This window comes from Mirounga angustirostris, unplaced genomic scaffold, assembly GCF_029215605.1.
Source record: "Mirounga angustirostris isolate CCGP_5_RB_7025 unplaced genomic scaffold, mMirAng1.0.hap1 SCAF_5, whole genome shotgun sequence".
NCBI classification, from domain to species: Eukaryota; Metazoa; Chordata; class Mammalia; order Carnivora; family Phocidae; genus Mirounga; species Mirounga angustirostris.
Window position 1 is genome coordinate 176,025,668 of NW_026991713.1, and position 25,664 is coordinate 176,051,331.

General features: G+C 49.0%; 1 protein-coding gene across 10 annotated transcripts; it reads right to left on the reverse strand.

Moving 5' to 3' along the window:
- Positions 1-1,649: 1,649 nt before the first annotated feature.
- LOC123844889 (zinc finger protein 300-like) lies at positions 1,650-24,818 on the reverse strand. Of its 10 annotated transcripts, none has more exons than XM_064593328.1 (10): positions 24,673-24,818; positions 24,429-24,497; positions 24,208-24,331; positions 19,598-19,719; positions 18,812-19,040; positions 16,678-16,903; positions 15,590-15,632; positions 8,333-8,459; positions 7,956-8,051; positions 1,650-6,139 (listed from the first exon to the last, which is right to left on the reverse strand). In XM_064593328.1, exons 5-10 carry the CDS (start codon positions 18,825-18,827, stop codon positions 5,064-5,066), a joined length of 1,584 nt encoding a protein of 527 aa, XP_064449398.1. In that variant the 5' UTR covers positions 18,828-19,040; positions 19,598-19,719; positions 24,208-24,331; positions 24,429-24,497; positions 24,673-24,818; the 3' UTR covers positions 1,650-5,063. The 10 variants fall into 10 exon arrangements, with proteins under 10 accessions (XP_064449398.1, XP_064449400.1, XP_064449399.1 ...); XM_064593330.1 differs by having other exon boundaries at positions 24,682-24,817; XM_064593329.1 differs by having other exon boundaries at positions 24,625-24,814.
- Positions 24,819-25,664: the final 846 nt, after the last annotated feature.

Consider the following 25,664-nt stretch of genomic DNA (forward strand, 5'->3'; position numbering starts at 1 on the left):
ACAGGCTCATCTGTGGTGGTTGATACCATAAGAGGGGTCACCTAGGAGAAGGGTCTGTGTGGGCGCGGGCACTGGAGAAGTTCCGTATTCTGATCTGGTTGGGAATGACATGGGTATCCGTGTGTGCAAATCTTCATCCAGATGCTTGCCTTAGATCTGAGCACTTCGCTGTCCCTAAAATAAACCACAGCTGGTTCAACTGTTGCCAAGTAAGGCGGGCCATCGGGATTGCCATGCCCTTGCTTATGCTGCTTTATTTCCCTGGTACTCTCTTCCTCTCGTTCCACCTACGAAAACGCCTTCCTCCTCTCAATGACAATGGCTGCGACTCCAAAACATAATTTCAGCATCTGCTTCGCTTTCCGCTCACCTACCCACGCCCCCCATGCAACTATACGGTGAGCTCTTTAAAGCCAGACCTCAGACCCTGTTCTTCTAGTTCCAGATCCGTGAACTTGGTAGTTCTTAATAAGAATTTGATGGGAGGAACAAACCATAGACGAGCTCCTGGGTTCTCTGGGGGGTTCACATATGGGCTACAGGCCCAGGGCATAGCATAGCTCTGGAGTCCCACCAAGGGCAAGAATCTGTCAGACCGAGTCCTCCTCTGGGGTCTGTTCTCAGTGTCAGAGCGGGCTGACAACCTCAGCTGGCAAATTCTTAGGCCCAACTTACCAATCAATGCAAGGAGCCTCAGAAGCTGCAGGCTTGTAACTTGGCATCCTAACTGCATTCAGAAAACTCAGCAGACCTGATTGTACCAGGGCCCGAGTCCCAGATTGTGTGGGAGGGAACTCTTCCGAAAAACAGCCCCCCGCCCCGTAGAGTCCCATTCAGACACCGGAATTCTGAGGGGCAGAATCAGTGCAGGTGGATCCTGCTCACCTGGCCCCTTGGCGGGGAAATGGCCCACCTACAGGGGCTGCCTCGGAGCCCAGGAAGAAGGGAATATGTGCAGGCCACACGCAGCTTCAAGAATGGGTCACCAGCTGCCTCAGACGACTCGTGACAGGGTCTCCGTCCTTCCAGCCACCCGCCCGCCTGCCCACGCCACCTGCCTTCTCACCTACTGTGTCTCCCTCAGGCCGGTGCTAGGAGGTGAACGGGATGTCCCGATGTGCACAGAAGTTCTGGCTGGAGGCCCTAGATGCGCCACCCCTCCCCGAATCCACCAGGTAGATGGTCTTGTATTTTGAAGGGGCACCCGGTGCTCAGCCGTCTGTGGTTGTGCGTGGGGCTGATTTTGTTCCAGCTGGGCTCTGGAGCTGGGGTTAGGCTCCGGAGGGGCACTCCACGAGCAATCCTGCGACGCAGGCTGCACCCCATTAGAGTGGGAGCCACAACCGAGGAGCCATCTGCATTTGACCAGCTCACAGGCCTCCCTGGGGGGAAGGCAGGGGTGTCTGTGGTTGATTTGGGGTCTGAGCTGTCACCGGTTCATCTCAGGCGGGGGCAGGCGCACCTGCATCTGCGGCAGTAGCCCTGGGTCCCTGGGTCCCCGTGAACGGTTAGGCACGGCAGGCCCCTGGCCACATCTCTGGGGGCGGGCAGCAGGTCAGAGCCGGCCGGCCCTCCTAACCACCCCCGTTGCACAAAGGCTTTGAGAACATGGCGAGTCTTGAGACGCATGAAGTTTCGAGTTTTGGGTTCTTTTTTCATTTATTTATTGAGATATAAGTGACACGTAACATGACATGGATTTCAGGTGTACAACACAACTCTATAGATGCGCATACTGTAAAATGATCGCAGGAAGTATAGTTAACGTCATCTCACATTTGCCACATTGCCCCCCTTGTGATGAGAACTTCAAAGATTGACTCTTAGCAGCTTTCAAACACACGATAGTCTCCAGTGTCAGATTCTCTACCATCCCCCATCTGACCCTACAGACTCTTACGGGAAAGATCTGCAGTGGATGTCCCCCCGTGGCCACTTCCCTCTCCGGGGTGTCCCAGTTGGCCTCCCCAGGATAGGAGTGACTTGCAGCAATGTGACAGTGACAGGCGGACCCCCAGGCCCCCAGGGCTGACGCGTCGGCACTCTGCAGGCTGACCAGCCCAGGGCCACGTCTGTGGGCTTTGACTTTAGCAATGAGGTTGCTAACTTGCTCAGGCCTCGTAGGTGGCACTTGGACCACTGACATCAGGCTACTAGATCCCGTGCGACCATGTGCCAAGGGTGGGACCCGCAATATCCCACGGGGTCAAGGGACAAGGTGTACAGCAACGGAGGGAGCGCGGGCCCCGCCGCATCTGCCTTTGCAGGGAGCTGTGCCTCCCCTGAGCGCGAGGGCCCCTATGGCGCCAGGCGGGACTGGGAGTCCCAGGGCCACCTGTGAGCACAGCTCGCAGGGAAGGAGTCTCTCTGGCCTGTAAGGGCACGTGGGGCCCGGCAGGGTCACCACTCCTGTCCCGGCCGTTACCCCATGCAGCAGGTCCTCAGAGCCTCGGCCGGGCGGGTGCTCGGAGTGGGGAAGCTCGCTCGAAGTCCAACACTTGCTGGGGGAACTCGCCCTCCGCGGGGCGTTAACAGGTGGAAGACAGACCCGCAGGATCTCAAAGCAGCCCCCGTGGCCATCCTCCCAGGTCCAGGAGGACTCTGGTTGCTTCTTTCCCAGCTCACACTTCGGGATGGAAAGGAGCAGCACTCTGCATGATCAGTAGCCACAGAGCAAAGCCAGCACCCGCCGAGGCCAGCGAGCATGGGGCCCCCAGATGGCACAGCTCGCCTGTTCCTATGGCCGTTATGACGTTAAACTAACACTTGTTAAGGTGGTCAGCGGGTTCGACAGCAGGCCACAGGAGAAATGGAAACAGAGACGTTTATTATTCACAGGGCCCCGGGGGGGAGGAGTACACAGCAGGCCTGGAGGGGCCACACGGGATGTCAAGGCAGAAAGCAGACAGAAAGAGACTGGACCTGGGGCACGTGACTTTATCAGGGTCTGTAGGCTAGGACCATGCTGGTCAATGCAAACCAGAAAAAAGCAGGTTTAGGTAAGCGCCATGGGGGTCTTGGCTAAGGAGCGTCAGGCGCTGGCGAGCAGGGGAGTCTGCAACTCGCAAGATGTGGGAGAAGCCACGTGGGGACCCCACATCTGCTGGCGGCTTCACGGCTGCAATCGGGGGGCCAGTGTCAGGGTCGGGTCCCCACAGACCGCTCGGCCAGACAACGCGGGGGCGGAGCAGCTTAGCCAGCTCTCGACAGGTGTGTATCTAAGATGCGAATTTACCGTTTATCCATCTGGGCATACGCTGTGCTGCCTGCATCTGTGAGCTCACGTCTTGTCAAATCCGAGCAGGGTTTTCTTTGAATATGTACTTGTCTTCCTCTAGTCTGCCTTTTAGGAACTCCTGCTTGCTCTTCTCGTTTTAATCTAGATGCTTCTCTGTAGACGGACTCCTAGGAATCTGCTTTGCTCTACTCTGTTCATTTTCTCTGCAGCTGAGTATCGCCTACCGCTGGGCTTTACGCTCAGCATTTTGATGTTCACGTTGCAATGCCTATATTTCTCTGTGTTCCCCTTTCCAAAGAGACCAGTTATCTGGCTTTGTGCCTTGCTTTCATGTGGTTTTAAGTTTTTGCTTTTAATCATTTGTAGAGGTAGTTATTTTTATAGAATTTTGTGTGTTTCCACGACCCTAAAATCCTGGATGTTATTTTGCTCAAGTGTCTGTTGACTCTCTCGCTGTGGATTGGTCCTTCGTGTTGTGTAGTTTGGGATTATGAAGTCATGTTGGGTTTGTATGTCAGAAGCCTGACAAATGTGGGTTGAGGGTGTCTCCCTCCAAAATGTATTTTGTTTGCTTCTGTCATTTGTTTCAAAGACAGGGAAAATTTCTATACGGACTGGTTAGTTTTAAAACTGGGACAGGAATAGGGGAAATTCCAAATTCTGACTCACACGGGATGCTGGCTAGGGCTCATGAATTATTGGGGGTGAATTTTTCCCCATCAGAGCCCAAAGGAGAGACAGACAAGCTTTCTGCGTGAGATTTTTTGCTAGTCCACCCCCTTTCCCTGTACGTACAGACCTCTGAAATTTCTGAATTTGTAAGTTACTTCCGTACCCACTCTCTGCCTTGTGTGCCCCAAGGCCTCGCCTCGTGTCCTCCTTTGGTCTCGAACACCCAAGCTTCGGGGTAAACCTAGTCAAACCCACCGGGCAGCTACAGCTTCGGCCCTCCAACTGCATCTCTGGCTCTCCGTTCAGCTTACCTCGCTGGCACCTGGAGACTCCACTGGTTTTCTTGCCAGCTGAACTATGCATTTAAAAGAATGTTATCTATTACTGGTCACCATTTCTGGTCGTTTACAGTGGAACGGCTTTCACCTCAGGTGGTCCGCCATTCTGCCATAAAAGGGAGTTCTAACCTTACACAATATGAAACCTAATTATGAGCCAGTTGGTGGAGAGATCCTCAGGAGATGTCATGAAATCGCTGGTTTTCAGATCCAGCAAGTAAACAAAAAATGGAATGGGATGTTGGTATGATGTCTGGAGTCCTGGTTTAATAATAAGCTCTTATTGTTCTGGGTATAGTGTACATCAGAGACAAAAAGGCATAATTTCACGTGAGACATCCTGATAGAGGTCGTTCTGTATATTCCAGTGTGCATGCCTAACAAGCTCACACTTATGTTCAATTACCAACATGGCTTAAAAATAAATCAGATTCTTTCTAGGCAGCATCCTCAGGAACATAACCCCTATAAGCTCCCTGGGATTGCTCTGATGTTTATTAGATCTGTTGTCTTAAAGATTTAATTTATTCACAGACTTCAAAGCTCCATAGCCACAGTTAATGCAGACAGATAGACTTTATAATGAGGCATAGCCTATAAAAATAGATCACTCTAGAGCATCATTAGCCTCCTGTCATGGTTTTAAGAGACAGGCTCTTCCTAATTCTCCAGACTGGTCAAATTTCACCTCGGAATGCATCCCTTGCACACCCATGGCACTGGACTTCCTGCTGAAGGGTTGTCCACACTCACAACATCCAGAGGTGTGACATTCGCGGATGTGCCGTGACTCGGGCCGAAGCCCAGCTCTCCTTTTACCCATACAGCTTCTCCCGGGTGTGGATTCTGTGGTGGCGGATGAGGTTGGCCTTCTGGGAGAAGGTCTTCCCACACTCAGAGCACTCGTAGGGCTTCTTGCCCATGTGAGTTCGCTTGTGTATGATGAGGCAGGAGTTCTGCGAGAAGGCTTTCCCACACTCGCTGCACTTGTACGGCTTCTCGCCCGTGTGAGTCCTCTGGTGCAGGATGAGGTGCGACTTCTGGAAGAAGGCTTTCCCACACTCACCGCAGCCGTAGGGCTTCTCCCCAGTGTGGATGCGGTGGTGGATGATGAGGCACGACTTGCGCGAGAAAGACTTCCCACACTCTTTGCAGCCGTAGGGCTTCTCCCCCGTGTGAGACCGGTGGTGCTCGATGAGGCGGGACTTGTGGGAGAACATCTTCTCGCACTCGGAGCACTTGTAGGGCTTCCCTCCGGCAAGAGCTGCAGCGGGCACCGACAGGCTCGTCTTCTGGGATGGCGTCATCCTGCCGCGGCCATCTCCCCCGGGTTTCTCTCTGGGGTGACCTCCCCGGCTAACCCTGCAGCCGAGCCCCTGTGCCCCGTGCGCGGAGGCCTGCTTGCCGCCGTGCACCCCCAGGTGTGTGCTGAGTTCCGATTCGCAGGAGAAGCCTTTCCCACACTGCAGGCACCTGTGGGCTCTCTCAGCGCCACCAGCTCCCCGGTGGGCACTCAGGGCCTGGTTCTGGTGGAGGGCTTTCCTGCAGCGGTCACACTCACGCAGCCGCTTTCCGGAAGGGGGGGTTTCAAGCTTGGAGTAGAGAAACAAGTTCCCCTGTCCGTCACACTCAAATCTCCTTCTCGCAAGGTAGGCATTGGGGCTAACATCCACGTTGCACGGCAGACTCATTCCACACGAGTCACATGTATGTACTTGCTGTTTTGAAGGAGCAAGGTTTGTGTCCTGACAGACTGTCTTTTCAATTGTTTTACACTCGTGGCGCCCTTTCTTGGTTGGTTCTTGCTTGTCTAGGAATGCAACGTGCCTCAGAAGTTTGTCTTGGTATTCCTGTTGTGTACCTACTGGGCGGTCAACTTGCAAAATTTCTTCTAGGGGAAAAAAAAAAATGACACAAACTTATTAATCTTTCCAGGATCACGTCACAGAACTAAATGATTTCAGAAACACTCAGGAGGAAGATTAACTTTGTGGTTTCAGACCTCATTGCTGAGAATCAATCATCACAATCATAAGCCTAATACAAATACGTCCTAGTCCCTTAGCTTTTTTTTTTTTTTTTTTAATTTACTTATTTATTTTAGAGAGCAAGTAAGCATGAGTGGGAGAGCCAGAGGGAGAGAGAATCCCAAGCAGACTCCACACCGAGCACGGAGCCCATCACAGGGCTTGATCTCACAACCCAAGCTGAAATCAAGAGTTGGATGCCCAACCAACTGAGCCACCCAGGCGCCCCATCCCTTGGCATTTGAAAGGAAAAAATGGGATACTAGAAAGAGGGATAAAACATGGACAATAAATATAAGTAGCTTTGCTATTAACGAGTATGACACAGTCAAATGAGAAGAAGGTGAAGACACACAAGTAAAAGGGAGTGAGAGAAAAACTGGAAAGATAGTGGGCATGTTGCTGTCCACGTCACTGTGGTAAACACACTGAGATTCTTAAATGTCAGATTCGGCATCCCGTGCTTGGATCCTCATTTGCTTTTAGCTTCTTTTACATTTTAAACCACAAACTATACCTGTGTTTCACCTCTCACACCCACAACCAAAGCAGCCAAGGAGCTCCTCGGTTTAGAAATGTTGAAGTTCCTTGAGTCCCATAGCTGAATTCCTAAGGGACAAAATCAAGCCTATTGATCTTCCGCCCTGCCTACACCAGGGTGTTCTGGGTTGGGACCCAGCTAGGGGGTGTTTTTAAAGCTCTCCAAGTGATTCTGGTGTGCACCCCTGATTAGTAACAACGTCCCTGAAACAAATGCTTAATAAATGACCCTGGAAGGATAAAAGGTCCTGGAAGGAAGAGGGAGTTAGTCAGTGTCCACGATGTGTGTCCCACAGAATAAGGACAAATAAGATAAATGCTCTTCTCCCCATGGGATTATACTGGGATTATACTTCTTATTCCTAAGAAAGGAGTTTCATTTTTGACCTATTAAGCCAAATGGGGCCATATTACATGTTTTGAAAGAAGAGGCATTTAAAGTCACATAAAAGGGAGAAATTAAGTTTTTGAGGCATTTCACAGTAAAAGACAAGACAACAAAAATAAAAATGAGGGGCACAAAATAAGTTATTTTAAAATAGGGGCAGGGGCGCCTGGGTGGCTCAGTCATTAAGCATCTGCCTTCGGCTCAGGTCATGATCCCAGCATCCTAGGATCGAGCCCCGCATTGGGCTCCCTGCTCAGCAGGAAGCCTGCTTCTCCCTCTCCCACTCCCCCTGCTTATGTTCCCTCTCTCTGTCAAATAAATAAAATCTTTAAAAAAATAAATAAAAAAAATAAAATAAAATAGGGGCAATCTACAAATCCCTGAAAACATGGGAAAGTCTGTTTCATAACCATGGGAGAAATCAGACTGAAGATTCTAGAGAAAAACTGAACAAGCAAGGTCTCAGATGGGGACAGTCGAGTCAAATAAAAGAATAAATAAAAATAGGTCTTTCTCTAAAACCCAGGGAAAGGAGAGTGATCATGTAGTGATGTGTGATGTGTGTAGGTAGCAAGAGTCATTTGGGGCAACTCAAGGTCTCAGGCCAAACGTCCACAGCTGGGTGCAAAGATCCAAGGCCTGAAACAAAAACCCACCTGAAATTCTGCTCTGTGACCAACTGGATGTCCACTGCCTCCCCCCCCCGCCCTGCCGCCCGGGGTCCCCCCGGCTGCAAGCTGCTCCTTTCTCACCTGGAAAGCTCCATCTGAGGATTTCTTCCTCCTCCATCCATGGTTCTTGCCCTTGCTCCAACCTGGAGATCACAGCTGGTTTGGTAACTTGACACCCTGTTGATGAGAAATATCCCTGGTTATGAGGATTTATGCCGAGCCACTTGGGCCATCTAAGGAAGCAGAAGGTTCGGGTGGCTCAACGAACATTTACATCTCGGCTGAAGAATGGGTATCTCACTTGGGAGATAAATTCACAAATAATTTGGGTGAGATGAGAGCCAGACTTGTTGACAACTGAAACCCAAGGCCAAACATGCTTAGTCCTTGAGAGGTTTTGCATAACAGAAAAGAAAGGAGCTCAGACAGAATCGGGAAACACGGGAAGCTCTCCTCACCCACTGAGACCAGGTGGCTGTAGTTCTCCAGCATCACGTCCCGGTACAGCATCCTCTGTGCGGGGTCCAGCTGCTGCCATTCCTTCCGGGTGAAGCCCACGGCCACGTCTCTGAATGACAGTGACCCCTGGAACAACATGTTCCTGATTAATCTGGAATGTTCGGCACAGAGTACCATGGCAAAGGTGTAGAGGTGGTGGATCTTACCACCTTCGATGTCAGGTTTCCCCATGTTAAGTGATTTAGGAAGCTTAGCATGCCCCTAACTCTGTACTACATTTTATGGAAGAGAAGAAAAAGATTATTAGAATAGATCTCACTTCTGGATCTCTATTCATCCATTCATTCATTCAGTGCATGAACATCTATAGAAGATTTGGTAGGTTAATGGCATTCCACCTGGTGCTTGGGGTTGAAAGCTGAGTGCAACATTATTCCTGCTCTAAAGGCATTTGGAGTCTGGTGGAGCGAGATAAACATAAGACTTCCATATGGTATGATTACACCAGAGGCTATGACGGAAGTATATTAAGGACAGAACAGACACAAAGACAGCAGTCAAATTCAATGTCCTGATGTCAAGTTAAGCTTCACTGGAGGCTGCCTTTGAGCAGAATTGTGAAAGATCAACGGCATGTCCTGATGTCTGAAGGATATTTTCTATCAAGAGGCATGGCATGAGCAAAGGCAAGGAGTCACAGAAAAAAATCTGGTAGGAATTGCAAATACTTGGGAATGACAATGTAGAATATAATGTGTGTGTATGTGTGTGAGAGAGTGAGAGAGAATAGAGAGAGCGTGCAGATCACAAGACAAAGGGTTTTTCTCCTATAAGGCAATGGGGACTCCCATCACAGTATTTAAGGAGGGGAGCTACAAGAGATGATGAGATGTAGAAAAAGGTAGGGAATCACTGGGAGAGTAAGTAAATAAAATTGGGACACAATTATAATCAATGACATGAGATATGGTCAAAATTAAGGTAGCAACAAGAGGAAAACAGAGAAAGGATTCCACAAATGCAGAATAGGGCTTGGCTCTCTTTCCCCTCCTCCTTCATCTTCTCTCTCTCTGTATGAATTAAGGACCAAAACAAATTAATTTATATTGAATGTAGTAATACTGTAACAGTGTGTAAATCATTTTTAACACAAGTATGGAAGTTAAAAGGCAAAAACGTAAAAATAACTATAATCAGATTAATGGAAACAATATAAAAGTAAAATCTGACCTAAATAACAAAGTATGAATGTGTGAGGAAGTAAAGTGTAGAGTTGCCATATGTGATTGAAGTTATCAGGCTAAAAGAGACGGCTAAAACTATAAAATATTTAGTGCAAGCCTCATGGTAACCACACCAAAAAAATCTATAATAGATACACAAAAATAAAGAGGAGAGAATCAAAACATATCACTACAAGAAATCCTCAAACCACAATAAAGACAAGAGAGGAAGAGCAGAAGAAAGAAACTACAGAACAGAAAACGATGAACAAAGTGGCAATAGTAAGCCTTTACCTACTGGCAATTATTTATTTTTTTATTTTTTTACGATTTTATTTATTTGTGAGAGAGAAAATGAGAGACAGCACGAGAGGGAGGAGGGTCAGAGGGAGAAGCAGACTCCCCGCTGAGCAGGGAGCCCGACGCGGGACTCGATCCTGGGACTCCAGGATCATGACCTGAGCCGAAGGCAGTAGCTTAACCAACTGAGCCACCCAGGCGCCCTGGCAATTACTTTAAACGTAAATAAACTCAACTCTGAAATTAAAACACAGAGTGGCTGAAAGGGTAAAAAAAAACAAGACCCAATTATATGCTATCCACAAGAGACTCACTTTAGACTTCAGGACACATATTGGGTAAAAGTGAAGGGGTGAAGAAAGACATTCCATGCCATGCAAAGGTAATCGAAAGAGAGCTGGTCTGGCTATACTTGCATCAGACAAAATAGCCTTTAAGTCAAGTACTGTCACAAGAGACAAAGAAAGTCCTTTTATAGTTAAGAAAGGGTCCATTCAACAGGAAGATATAACATTTTTAAATACATATGCACCCAACATCAAAGGCCATAAACATATAAAGCAAACATTGACAAATCACAAGGGAGAAACAGAAAATATTACAATACTAATAAGAGACTTAAATAGCCCACTCTCAATAATGGATAGATTGTCTAGACAGAACATCAACAAGAAAACAGCAGAAATGAGCAACATGACAGACCAAATGGTCTTAAAAGATATTTATGGAACCTTCTACCCAAAGGCAGCAGAATACTCACTCTTGTCAAGAGCACACAGAATGTTCTCCAGGAGGGATCATAAGCTAGGTCACAAAACAAGTCTTAACAAACTTAAGAAGACTAAAGTCATTCCAAGTATCTTTTCTAATCACAATGAAATGAAACTAGAAATCAATAATAGAAAGGGGAAAACTCAAAAATATTGGAAATTAATATATTCTTAGACATCATCGGGTCACAGTAGAAATCAAAAAGCAAATTATAAAATATTATCTTAAGACAGATGAAAACACAAGAGACCAAAACTTAAGGGATACAGCAAAAGCAGTACTAAGAGGGAATTTTGTAGAAATGAACACCTACATTAAAAAAGAAAAAAAACCTCAAATAAACAATCTAACTTTGCACCTCTAGAAAAAGAACAAACTAAGCCCCAAATTGGCAGAAGGAAATAATAAAGATTAGAGCAGAAATAAATGAAATAGAGAATAGAAAAATAATAGAAAAAAATAAAACTAAGAGTTGGTTTTTTGAAATGATAAAATTGACAAACCCTTAGCTAGACTAAGAGAAAAAAAAAGAAGACTGGAATAAATAAAATCAGATGTGAAAGAGCAGACATTACAGTTGATGCCACAGAAATAAAAAAGAACTATGATATACAATTCAATGCCAACTAATTGGACAACCTAGAAAAAATAAACACAATTCTAAAAAAAAAAAATACAACCACCAATACTGAATCAAGAAGATACAGAAAGCCTGAGCACAAAAAAAAAAAAAAAAAAAAAAAGAAAGCCTGAGCACACCAGTAACACATAAAAAGAATGAAGAAGTAACCAAAAAACTCTTAACAGAAAAGCCCAGGACCGGGGCGCCTGGGTGGCTCAGTCGTTGGGCGTCTGCCTTCGGCTCGGGTCATGATCCCAGGGTCCTGGGATCGAGTCCCACATCGGGTTCCCTCCTCAGCGGGGAGCCTGCTCTCCCTCTCCCACTCCCAGGGCTTGTGTTCCTGCTCTTGCTATCTCTGTCTCTGTCAATTAAATAAATAAAATCTTAAAAAAAAAAAAAAAGAAAAGCCCAGGACCTTCATGAGTGAATTCTACCAAAAATTTAAATAATACCAATCCTTCTTAAATTCTTCCCAAAAAACAGAAAAAGAGGGAACACTTCCAAATTCACTCAACGAGGCCAGCATCACTCTGATACCAAAACTAAAGACATCACACAAAAGAAGACTATAGGCCAATAACCCTGATAAACATAGATGCAAAACCCCTCAACAATATATTAGCACATCAAATTCAACAGCACAGTAAAAGGATCAGACACCATGACCAAGTAGGATTTATCCCTGGGATGCAAGGATGGTTCAACATATGAAAATCCATGTGAGACACCACATTGACAGAATAAAGGATAAAGATCACAAAATCAGCTTAATAGCTGCATAAAAAGCATTTTGCAAACCTCAACACCCTTTCACGATTAAAAGCTCTTAGCAAAAACAGAACTTATCTCAACACGATAAAGGCCATTTATGAAAAGCCCAGAGCTAACATCATACTCTGTGGTGGAAGCTTTCCCTCTAAGATCTGGAACAAGGCAACGGTGCCTGTTCTTGCCTCTCCTATTCAACACGGTACTAGAAGTCCAGCCAGAGCAATCCGGCAAGAGAGAGAAATAAAAGGCATCCAAATCAGGAAGGAAGAAGTAAATGTACCTGTGCTCGAAGATGATGTGATCTTACTGAATGTGGGTCTCAAAGAGGTATCTGTGTTCTCATGGCCCTTGCGGCAGCATTCACGGTAACTTAGAGATGGAAACCACCTAAGTGTCCATCAGTGGATGAACAGATGATGTGGTGTATACATACTATGGAATACTGGCCACGAGAGAGAAGGAAAGCCCTTCATTTTGGACAACACGGATGAACCTGGAGGACATTATGCTGAATGAAATAAATCAGACACAGGAGGACAGATACTGCATGGCCTCACTTCTATGAGGACTCTAAAATGGCCAAACTCCTAGAACTAGAGAGTAGCATGGTGGGTACCAGGGGCTGGGAGGGGCAGGGAAATGGGAAGGTGTTGGTTAGGGGTTCAATGTTTGCTATGGAAGATGGGGACGTTCTGAAGATCTGCTGTACAGCATAGTGTCTATAGTTAACCACCCTGCATTGTATACTTAGAAATTTGCTAAGAGGGCATATCTTATGTTAAATGCTCCTGCCACAAAAAGAAAAAAATACATACATTTAAAAAGGGGGCTGGAGGAAACTTTTGCAGGTGATGGATTCAAGTCTGTGGTGATGGTTTCATGGATGTACACTTATCTCTAAACTCATCCAGCTGTGCCCCGTTTGCATGTCAATAATACCTCAATAGAGTGGTTTAAAAAACAGAATTTTCTAGTCACCTTTTAAGTAAAAAAGGAAATGAATTAATTTTAATAAGAACTTTTAGTCTAATATATCCAGAGTATTATCATTTCAATATAGAATTATTTTAAAATTACTGATATACTTTTCATTCTTTTTCACACCATATATTTGAAACCTGGTGGGTGTTTTCCACTTTACAGTACATCTCAATTCAGACACTACATTTCCAATTTCACTTTCATGAAATGTCCTATAAAAACAATAAACTTGTCTTTGATGGGGAAGTATTTTACTCTGATTCCGTTTTAAACTTTAAGTGGAGGGGCGCCTGGGTGGCACAGTCAACACAGTTGAGCGTCCAACTCTTAGGTTTCAGCTCAGGTCTCATCTCAGGGTCATGGATTCAAGTCCCATGTCGGGCTCCATGCTCCACACTCAGCGTGGAGTCTGCTTGGGTTTCTCTCTTCCACTCTCTCGGATAAATAAATCTTTAAAAAATAATAATAAAATTTAAGTGGAAATGAAAAACTCAGGTCCCCTGCACCACTAGCCACTCTTCAGGTGCTCAGTATCCACCTGGGGCTGCCGGCTGCCATATTCGACGGCAGAGCACTGCTGGGTTCCTCTGCTGGGGCTATGTGTAGGGCAGATAAAAGTACAGTGCAGTTCAATCACTCAGGGTGACTGAACAGGCACTTCTAGGCCTGCCTGTCTGTCCACATTCACATCCCAACTCCATCGCCTGATAGACGTGAGATTCCAGGCAACTTGCTTAGTATCTCCAGCCTCTGTCTGTCCATCTGTAAAGCAGGAGGAGGGGCTAAGAATACCTATCTCACAGGTTCATTCGTGAAATAACGTATGGAAAACGCAGAGACCGGCACATAAGCGCTCAACAGGTGGAGCTTTGTAACTTTTATTGCCAGCGTTTCTGCTGCGGGTAGCCCTGAGGAGCAGGTCACAGTGAGGCTTAGTTTCCTGCACAATAACGGCTTCCCCAAAAGGCACAGATGAAACCTCCAGCCCGAGTACGGGTCCGACAGCCTAGAGATGCAGGCAGCTCTCTCCTCTGGGAAGGCCGTGGAGCTGCCACCTCGTTTCCAACCCTCTCATACTGGCCCTATGCCCAGATGGTCCCGGCTTTTTTAGGCACAGACACTCTCATTAAGATAGGTCTCCAAGCCAGAAACCAAGATCCTGAGAACATTTTTCTTCCTGGAGTGAACAGCTGTAACATCTATCCATGAGGCCTCGGCTTCCTCCTCGGCAAGCAGGCTCCCTCCAGCACCCCAAGCCCAGACCCTGCCTCTCCGCCCTAGACGTGCACTAAGCTGGGCTAATCTGAATCTCTCCCAAAGACCGTGCAAACGGGCTCTACGAGAGGGGACTTGGTCCCTATCTCTGGCAGGACTCGTAAGTGTGGGGTTGTGGGCCACGCCTACTTCTGGCCACATGGATGACGTCAGTATGAGAGAAGGAAGTTACGGACGCAGAGGCAAGGGACTAGAAAGACTCCGGGCTGTTTCTGAGTCCCAGCGGCATACCTGCTCCTCCCACGGTCTGGGTACTGCCTAGATTTGGGGTTCACCCTCAACTAGTTCTAGCTGGGTTTCTGGCTCTTGAAATGTGGATTCTGGCCGGCACACTTCCCGTTCATGAGTTCCTGGGCCCGGGGTAAAGAGAGGGGCCCGTCACAACTAGTTTGAGAATGAAGACAGGCTGGGAGCAGACGACATCACTGAAATCTGAAGATCACAGTGGCCCCGTAAGAAAGGGGGCCAAGGGCAGATGCCAAAGACTGAAACTGAGCTGTTCGCTCTCCATCTGTGTCAAAACACTACTATGAAAAAGAACTGGCAGAACATGCTACTCGTTCCTTCCTCTGCACAACGCAGTGTTTCCTCTAGGTCAGTCTGACATCACAAGGCTGTTTACATAGAACCGCGGACTCTGATTCCTTAAGCAACCGCGATCACAGATTTCCGCACTGATGTAAGACGCACTGTTTATATGGAAAGAAAAGTCACAGGAGATTTGCCGGTGCGTCTGCCGCGGCATTGTCATTACTGAGGACCCCGCCTGCGAACCTCACATGCCAAGTCCCGTCACGTAAACTCAATACCAAAACCAGCTTTATTTCCTCTGAGAAGTGGACATGCTAGTCCCAACCAGACAACACCAGTCATACATTGGATGGAACCTGTCTTTGGAAAGGGCCGGCAATGTCAGACCCAAGTTTACAGAGCAGCTCCTAACTACACCCGCCCGGCCCTTCGCATGGCCTCCTCCTTCTACTCACTTCCCGTCTTCAGTGCTCCTGGGTCCTGTGTGCATTGTTTTTACTGGATGCATTCTTAGAAGCATCCCCGAAACCCCCTGGTAAAGCAGAGTGCAGTACAAAGAAATGCCACGGGGCGCCTGGGGGGCGCAGTCGGTTCAGTATCTGACTCTTGATTTCGGCTCAGGTCGTGATCTCGGGGGTCGTGAGATCGAGCCCCACGTGGGGCTCCCCACTCAGCAGGGAGTTTGTTTCTCCCTCTCCCTCTCCCTCTGCCCCTCCTCCTGCTCGTGCTCTCTATCAAATAAATATATCTAAAAAAATAAATAAAAGAAGTGCCGTACTCACCTGGCACATGGTCCTTCTCTGATGGGCCGGGAAAAGCAGACACCTGTGGAAGCAGAGACGGGGTGGGGAGAGGAGAGGACGTGAGAGACCAAGCTCGCCCCCAGCCTCTGAATCATCTGCCACCACCCCCGCCTCCAGGCACAGGGGGAGGACAGGCTTCCCCCAAGGACCCCGCCATCACACAACGACCTCGCCTTGGCGTGTGATGGGGACCCAACCGTGTGAGGGTTCAATCTGGATTTTTCTTTTCTACTTAATCCACATACGTATCTGTGTCTCACTCATCAGTGTGCAATTTACTAAACCCTCCCCTCATTCCCCAGAAATTTAATAGAAATTTATTCTGAAGAAACAGTCATGAGTTTAGGCAAAGAGTTAGCCGCCAAGATATTTATTACATTTTGTTAAAACTCTGAAATAAAACAGAAAATAACTAAATATCCAATGAAGGAGGATGAGTTAAATAAACACACGACCTCCAAAGGGAAACGAACCGTTACGCAGCTAATGAAAATAAAATCATGGAAAACTATTTTAGTGATAACATACTCATCACTGAAAAAAGGTGGGTGAAAACGATTTGATCCCACACACACAGATGCACGCACACACACTCACGCAGAACAATCTCTGAAGTGATGTAAGACAAAAAGCTAGTAGCAGTTAGCTCTGGGCAGTTGGGTCACGACCATTTTCTAAAATACTCTTTGTCCTTAGATGAATTTCCTAACTTTTTCTATGACAAACAGGCACTTCGTATATAAATGTTATTTTTTAAACATCTGTTGTCTACTGAGCTTCTAACCCAAAGCTTGTCACCAGTCCTGCCCCCGGCAGACATTGAGGACGACTCCCAGGAAAATATAGAAATGGGTTCCTTAAGTCAGAGTCCGTTAAATGGAGTTCGGCCACGGCAGGCGGGGGGCGACAAGGCGGGGCCCTGCGGCCCATCGGGGGCCGGCCGGGTTCTCTGTGCTCCTCCTCCCGGGGCTGTGGTCTGTCCACAGTCACTGTTAGTAACAGCCACCCTGGCTGATCTGTGCTGACCTCTGCCCGGGAAGCAGGCCCGGTCTGGCTCTGCCACTTACCAAATATGGGACAAGATCTGATGGCTTCTCCTGAGCCCTCCTCCTCCTTTCCTCATTTTGCCAGGAACAGGAACACGAAGGTTCAGGAGCAAATTTACTGTGGCTGGAAGCATCAACTGGACCCCACACCTATCTCTCTCCTGAACACACACGAGGTTGGTCTTAGGTATGTTCCTACTCAGGACAGAGACACACGGGAGTTGGGTCCAAGAAGTCTGCAGAGACACTAAAACTCTAGAATTACAGTAACTCCATAAAGAATTCTGAGGGTGTTTTTGTTTTTAATTGGAGACTACCTAAGTGCTTAAAAATAAGAGATTAGTTAATCAATTTTGATACAATTAAAGCATGCCATGCTATGAATCAATTTAAACTACCACACAAGAAATTATCGGACATGGAAATCTCTTCTGGCCATACCAGTAAGTGGGGAAAAGGAAAAAAAGGAGGATACGTAATCCATAAGCACATGATTCACAGATGGGTATCAGGTAGATGGATGGGATGTTCCTAGGTGCCTGGAGTTCTAGCTAAATTCCCAAACACCCCAAATTCTCCGGGGGAGCTGCTAGACCCAACCTAACAGACGCCTCCCTTTGGAGAGGGAACGGCAGAAGGAGAGGTGTCTACTGAAGGTGTATGTGGGGTTCTGCTTCCCTCCCATGCCAAGAGGGGTGGTTACAAGAGAACCAGAGGGAGCCTGCAAAAAGTTGGGGGGATAACCTCGCCCCCCGCAGGCTGGCTGTGTGCCCAGCTGCAGAAATTCTCGGGCACGCGGGGGTTCAGCAGACGGGGCGCGGGTGCTCCAGGGAAAGCTGTGTGCACGCGGGAGCCCCAGCAGCCGAGGACCTCAGAAGTTAGAGGCCGGCAAAGGCCACCATGGTGGCCAGGTGAGGAGAGGGGGCAGGAACGGGAGCCCCCTGCACAGCCTGCGTGTGCTGGAACCAGGATGCGCGAGTTCCCGGCGGCACGTGGAGGGCGGGAAGGTAAGTGGGCATGAACTCTACAGCAAGGACACGGAGAAGCGGGATCACTGAACCAGGAGCTGGGCGCGGGCACCGAGGTCTGCCAGAGAGCCCCTGCCCATGTCACAGGCTCTGCACCCCGAAAGGCCACCAGGTGGCCTCCAGCGTGACGGAGGGCGGCCAGCTAGGCAGGTCAAACTACCAAAAGCACCAAGCAAGGAGGCGTCTGCGCTACTTTGCCCTCCTCCCGCCCTGCCCCTGATGGAGAAAGAAGCTGTCCGACGAGGAGAAGGAGGGGTGAAGGAGGAGCAGAGACAGAAGAGATCACCCGCCCTCCATCTGGGGATGAAGACCTGCAGCCCTGCAGCGGGGAGAAGGAGAAGCTCGAAAGTGGACGGGAGCGTGAGCTGTTCACTAGACCAACGGCAACCAGCCGAGGAGAGACTGGTCTTCATCCCAACTTCACGGGACTGAACTGCTTTGGGTTACCGGAGAGCTCATCCTGGCAGGGACGTGTTCTGGGTTGAACTCTGTCTCCCCAAGAAGATAGGTCAGGGATCCTAGCCCTCAGTGTCTCAGAATGTGGCCTAACTCAGAAGTAATGTCTTTGCAGATGATCGTGGAGGGGGCCCTGACCCAGTGTGACTGGTGTGCTTGTAAAAAGGGGAAACTGGGGCACAGGGAGAACGTCAAGCAAGATGAAGGCAGGAATGCCAAGGACTGCCGGCAAGCCCCCAGAAGCAGGGGAGAGGCCCGGAGGAGGTGCCCCAACATGGCCTCAGAAGGAACCGGCCCCGCCCGCACCTGAGCTGAGAAAGATCACATCTCTGCACTTCAAGCCGCCCCAGTCTGCAGTACTCTGTCATGGCACCCCGGGGAAATGAGGACAGGAAGGCAGCCCCAACAGCGTGGGTCCAAAACCATGGGCAGAGGGGACACTCTACCCTGTTCCTGTTTGTGTACATCCAATTTCAGCACGTGGAGTGGGTTTTTGTAAAAACATATAAAGAAAAAAATTCCATACAAAACACACAAACTGTTAACAACGGTGACCTCCGCATGGTAGGATCTGTTTGCTCTGACACAGTGTCATTTTCTAATTTTTTTTTAGACAATCAACATGTGCTCACTCTTCAATATTTCATAAAAATATACATATATCATCTTACTGGGTTTTCTCTTCATGACCGCCTATCAGAGTCCTTCCCCTGGAGGAGAGGAAATCCGTGGGAGGGTCTGAAGGGGTGGAAGGTGGGAAGGGACGGGTTTTAGCGATGACCTGAGGCGCACGGGAGGAAGCCCCCGCCTGGCGGACGGGAGCCCTGGGTGCTAGTGCTGGCTTGGCCTCTAGTAAGCTGGGTGGCTCTGAACACCTCTCTCACGCGCATTTTCTTTCGTCTTTAATATGAGAAGGAAAAATGAAATACTCTTAGGTTAAGAAAGCAACTTCTGTGCCTTGACTACACGAGGAGGGTCTAGTCTCACAAGCCGTGGTGTGCGGGGCAGTGGGGGCAGGGGTGGGGGGTGCCGGGATAGAGGGACAGTGAATGCACCTGAGTAGAGAGAGATCGGGGCGGGGGGCCATCCTCCGAGAGTCATGGGGATCCCTTCCCTCATTCCTGTTTCTCATCCTAAAGCAGGGGATCCCCTCTCCTCCTAGCAAACCGTCCCCTAAACCAAATCCTAGATGATCCCCTGATACGGTGGCATCCCCCAAATTCAGTCAGCAAGTGGGTCCTCGGCTGTTTTAGGACGCTTTTCTGGGGGCTGCCCCGTACTGCGTGGACCTCCAGCTTCAGCCCTAAGCTACGAGGGGGAGCTCAGAGAGGGTGCCCTGCTTCCAAAGTAGATTGCTGCTCCCGGGTCACCTTTCCGAGAATTATCCTATTATCCTATCGGTAGGGTGCCTGGGGCTTGAGGACTGGCAAAGCTCTGCTCTCCTGCTGAGAACTTACCATGGGCTGGAGGCTCAGCTCCTGCTTCCAGGCGGTCTGGGGGTAGAAAGGAGCTGGAATATGCAGGCCGAGCCACCTTGTCCCAGGCTGGTTCTAAGACTTTGCCAAGACACTAAGAACACCTGCAAATAAATGGATGGTATGGTGAGACTCACGTGAGAACATGAGCGGGACATTAACCTCCAACCAGGGGCGGAGAGAGTGGAAACACAAGAAGGAGCCCACACCAACCCACGTGCAGAGCTGAGAGAAACCTCAGCTGACAGCAAGCCAGGAATCAGGAGCCTGGGGCCTCAAACCGTCGGACACAGACGTCTGCTGACCCCCATGAGCCTAGAACAGCTTTTACTGCGAGCCCCCCGCGAAAGAGACCCACTGTCCCACACTTTGATTCTGGCCTTGGGAGACCTGAGTGGAGCCCCAGCTCATGTCCCCCTGGACTGTGCAGAGCTGCGAGGTACCGTGGGTGTCGCTTTAAAGCACTGGATTTGTGGTAATCTGGGATACAGCCCTCCACTGGGGGCTCAGGAGAAGGTTTAGGGCTGGGCGGGAGACCACAGAGAGACTCCCTGGGTAGCGAAGGTCTGGAGGAGCAGAGTGGTTGCCATTGTGGGAAACCCGGGGAAGCCCCATCCTTCCAGAAACTTCTCTCCTGAGGAACAAAGCCTTACACTGCCAAAGGAAAGGGCAATAAAAGCTGTTGCTCAGAGCATGGGTAAGACCTACGGCTCCTGACAGGGAAAGGGGGAAAAAAACCCTCTCCCATGTGAGGGGGCAGGCATGTGTCCTAGGCCACAGCGGGAGGCCCCAGCCCCATGACTCAGACACGCAGGGCCCTCCACCACCAGCCCAGGCAGCCCTGAGGAAGAAGCAGGAGCACCAGTGCGTGGAGAAAGTCACAGCGGGGAACAGTGACCAGCCAGCGGGGAACAGTGACCAGCCCACCGAAGCACAGAGCAATGCCAGCGGAACGTGAGGCCAGCAGCCGGGGCCTGAGAGTAGGAACCAGAGCAACAGCAAATGCCAGGCCTGTCTACTCCTGACCAGTCTTGCAGCAACCAACCTCCTGCGTCCCAGCCCCGCGCACAGCGACAGGGGAGCAGACGTCTCTACTCCCACACACAATGCCCGGCATTCATTTAAAAAAGAAAAAAAAAAATACGAGACATACAAAAAGCAAGAAAGAACTCCCCATTGCAGAGACAAAGCAAGGGGCAGAAGCCAACTCGATCCTGGGTCTACGCGCACCAGTACACGGACAGGATGCATATGTGGCTCAAACGCACGTGAAACACGCGGGGGGAACCGACAAATCCTCTATCACAGTGAAAAGATTCTAGCACATGTTTTTAGAAATGAAGATTCCAGATACAAAAAAATAAATAGTAAGAGTATACAACATTTGAATAACAATTTAAAAGCTCGACGTATGGGATCGGACAGTAGAATGTACTTGCTAATCAGAGAATGTACATTCTTTTTAAGAACATCTGGGATAGTTATAAAAACTGACCCCAAAAAGCTAAGAATAAACCTCAACAAATTGCACAGATGCCACTTGCCACTCTCTAAACCAAAAAGCAATACAGCTAGAAAATTATAAGAATGCAGAATTATTTATAACAATGACTGCAAAAATATTACATATCAAATCTGTGTCATAGTTACAAACACACACTTTAAAAAAAAAAATACAGCCCTAAAATACTTTTTAAAAAAAATTACAGCCCTAAGACACTCGTTAGATAAAAATGGAAAATTAACGACATTCATCGCAGGAGGCTAGTACAGAAAAGAGTAAACCCAAAAGACGTAAAAGAGACCAGTATGAGCAGAGATTTTTTAAAGAGGAAATAAAAAAAAATAATAGAACAGGTTAAAAAAAATCGTAACACCAATGTATTACCTGAATCTAATCATGGTGAGACATTCGACAAACCTCCATTGAGGAACATTTCACAAAATAACTGGCCTAGACTCCTCAAAATTGCTATTCTATTGAAGACAATGAAAGATTGGGGAGTTGTTCCAGAGGAAAGACGACAAAGGACATGGGGGAAAAAAGCAATGCATGATCTGAGATCTCCTCAAACTAGAAAGGGTCTTCCTTAGACAACGGGTGAAATGTGAGTAAGATCCATGGAGAGCACAACTGTATCAAAGCTAATTTCCTGGTTTTGATCATTATCCTGTGGCTGTGTGACAGAATGGCCCTGTTTTTGGGAAATGCACACGAAGTACGTACCCACACGCATATGTATGGAGGGGAGAGGAAAAGAGGGAGAAAGCAAGTTGTATATGAAGGAGCCAATGATGGCCTCTGTGGAACCCTAGCAGGCTGAGGCCAGCAGCTCAAAAGACCAGCAGCACCAAACTCCACTATTAACACATGCAGTCATGTCAAAGATAAGCCCAAATATAAACAGGTTTTTTAGTCATTTAGACCTGCCTGCTTTGCCTACCTACCCCATGCAACAGTAGCCAGCGTCTGGAAGCCATAGATAAAAATACACCATGTGGCCACAGAGACCCCAAGCGCCTGTGACCCAGAGAAACCCAGGGGTATCCTTGTCCTCCTCCCTTCCGGGAAGCAGCCCCTGAGCCCCAAACTCTGGATGGTCTCACGCTGCGAGGGACCTCTCCCTAACGTGCATGCTTAAATAAAGCTTGTGTGTGCTCCTGGTCATATGACCATATCTTTTTTTTTATTCGGCCCTGAAATCCCTGAAGCTCCCTACACAGATGTGGTAAAATGTTCATACTGGAGAAATTTAGATGAAAGGTGTTCAGGAATTCTCTGTACTATTCTACCATTGTGACTCTTCTTTATGTACGAAGTTGTGCCCAAATAAAAAATTGCAATCAATTCTTTGAAAAGATTAAAACTAGTAACATAACTGGTTTGTACTTAAAACTAATAAAATAAGTTCAGGCACCACTGATCAAGAAAGCAACAGAAGGCAAAGATGCAATTTTTAAACATGAAAAAAGACAATTTCAGATACACAGAGATGTTTTTAAGTTACAAGATCACTATAGACAATGTAATGCCATAAATCTGAAATTAAACTGGACAATTTCCTAGAAAAATATCAAGTCCTAAAATTGACAAAGCAACAGAAAACTGAAAACAAACAACCACCACCACTAAACATTAATTAAAATGGATCGGTACTCAGAAATCTAACCATCAAGGAAATACCAGGCCCAATCAAAATCTATTCAAGATTTTTGCCATGTGCATAAGCCATAAATGGATTTGGATCTGGAACATATGAAAAAAATACTAAAAATAAATTTTAAAAAGCCAAAGAAATACAGGCAAAGGTAATGAACACACAAAACAATATATTGTTTATGACCACATTCAATCTAGTAAGTAAATAACATGTAAGAATAAAGCAATCTCAGTTGTTACCCAGAGAGGAAGGGAAATGGAACGGGGTGGGGGTGGGGGGGAGATATTAAAAGAGCTCCAGTGGTATTCATAAGGTTTTAGTTCTTTAGAAAATCCGAAGCAAACAAACTTTTAACATCTGTTCAGTCTAAATGGTGACTGCAAAAAGTTTCCTTCTTTTTTCAGTCTGCTGTACCTTGGAGATCTTTTCTAATGTCACTAGTTGAACACACTAAGAAAGAATTATGGTTGTAATAGAAGAAAACCTCCTTCAAGAAGACCCAAATCCAAGTCAAACTGGAAACAACTGATAAGCCTTATCAAGACTTAAAACTAGAGTCCCGGTTTTGCTTCACCCCCTCCCCACCCAGCTCAAGCTTGTCCTGTATCTTGAAAGCCTCAAAGAAAGACAGATCCATCCCCATCTCTGCATCACTGGGCACCCTCACTCACTGTGGCTCCCTCTCTCCTCGCAGAGTGTGGGGAAAGAACCATCTACACTGAACGGTGTCCACCTCCTGCCTTCTTCTGACAGTCTGCAAACGGATGCACTCCCACAGCCCCACCTTCTCTCACCCTTGCCAGCGCGGGAATGGCTTCACAAACCTGAGATACCTTCCCCAAGACCTTAGCTCAGTCCCCATCAACTCTACTCACTGCTGGTAATATTCACACCAAAGACAAATTCCACCACACCACTGCCTTGCCTAAAACACTTCAGGCGCTAATGGGACCCAGTCGATACCCCCCAGCCCAGCTTGATATGCTCCCCGAAACCACCTCCAGCCTCACCACACCCCCCATCCAGGCTCTGCCATGGCGCAAAATCCAGCAGTACCCACACGTTTCATGCCTCTTACCTTTGCATAGGCTGTTGTCTACCCCTAACCCTTTTGCCCCTCCCTCACCTATGGAGACCTTATTTCAAGTCTGATATTCAGTCACGCCTCCCCCAGCAGAAGCTGCCCTCCCGCCTGGGTGTGCGTTCATCCAGTAGGGATAACTATCAGAGCACCCGCACCTTGGTGGCCCTTATCTGCTCACGGGACCGACACCTCCATAGGGCTCTAGCCAAGGATGGGACCCGGTGCTTCCCCCGTGCCTGACCCAGACACTCCACAAATGTTTGTCGGATGAAGCCCGACACCGCAGATCCATGAAATACCAATCGTTTCACATTCTTCCTTCCTTGCCCTCATAGCTCAGAGCCTACCGTTGGCTTGGCTGCGATGTGGGGTCCGAAGGAGTGACGGAGGGTCGGACGGGAGGGGGGGCTCTTCCTCAGCAGTCCCTCCTCGGCCCCAGGAGGCCGCGCCGCGCCAGGGGAGTTCAGGGACCTGGATGGGGAGAGAAGCTCCGGGTCAAGGGACGGAAACAAATCCACCGTCGGGAAAGAGGGGTGACCATTCGGGGGAGAGCTGGCCCCCAGCTCACCGGGGCCAAGGCTGTCACTGGTCCAGCGCGCTAAGCCCCCTGCGGACCGTGGGCTCCGACGAGGCTCGGCTGCAGGACGACAGAAAAGCAGTGAGACCAGCCTGCCCACGGCTCCCGCCCCAAACCAGACAGGAACCCCGACCCTCCCCAGCAGACGTCAGACGGAGCCGCCCACCGGACCCCCCGAGCACAGCACCCCTCCCAGAGTCCGCCAGCTCCGCAGCCGCGGCTGTGCCACACGTGCCCTCTCTACCGCTCGGGCGGAGGGCATTGCCAGTCCTAGATGCCGCGGGGGCCACAGAACCGGCCAGGTCCGCGCTGCCGACCACCGCGAGTCCAGCCTGGGGTCCGGAAGTGCGCAGACCGCTCTCGGAGACCTCCAGACACAGCCAAGACGCCCCTGGACTGGACGGAACTACAATTCCCGGGAGCCTCCACGCTGAGGGACTTCCGGCCGGTGGTCCAGGCGTTTCCGGCCACGGAGTAGCAGGTGCGGGCGGGCGGGCGTGGCGCGGTGGCCCCCCGGTGGACCCGCGGGCGGAGAGTGAACGCATCCTCTCCCACGTTGTTGCCGGCGGCAGTCGCCCTGGGGGCTTCCCACCGGATCGGATCCGGGCTGTCCCCAGCCCTGCACCATGTTGAGGGGTGAGTTATGGCTGTCCCCCCGTGGCCCCCCGTTGGGACGCCACCCTGGGCTTGTCTGTCTGTACGCCATCTCCCCAGAAGTCTGCTACTACCCGAGGGGCTCCTTGCCGGGCCCTTGGTTTTGTAAAAAGAACCTCCTATCCTTCAGTCCTCGTGACTGGCCCGAAGTAGGTATCGTTATCCCCATTTCACAGATGAGGAATCAGAGGCAGCCTTTCTCAATATTTTCACTCCGGAGGAACCCGTGAAATAATCCTCAGCTCTCAGGGAGCCCCTGCCTAAATATTATGTCCGCAGCTCAGGGTGGAGTAAGGCAGCCCTGAAGTTATACGTGTGAGATACTGAACATACAAGTGGACAACGGCCAGAGCGCGTACGGAGATGGAACTCTGACCTGCCGCCGCCACAGCCTCCCCAGAAGCCGGCTCCCTTGTCCGCAGGAAACAGCACGGGAAGCCAGATCGCGATCTCCAGCAACAACCCAGGATGCTGAACGATCCCGTCTGTGACAGTCAGCCCCAAACGACCAGGACGGCTTTCCCAATGCTCGTCCTCACTTCTAACCCAGGACCAACCAGAGAAAAAGTCGAA

Excerpts from the sequence above, each read along its gene's own strand:
- LOC123844889 (XM_064593328.1), bottom strand. Across the intron at positions 15,633-16,677 it reads CAGATCTTGTCCCATATTTG|GTGTCTGCTTTTCCCGGCCC; the intron begins GTAAGTGGCAGA and ends CTGCTTCCACAG. Across the intron at positions 8,052-8,332 it reads CAGCCACCTGGTCTCAGTGG|GGTGTCAAGTTACCAAACCA; the intron begins GTGAGGAGAGCT and ends TCTCATCAACAG.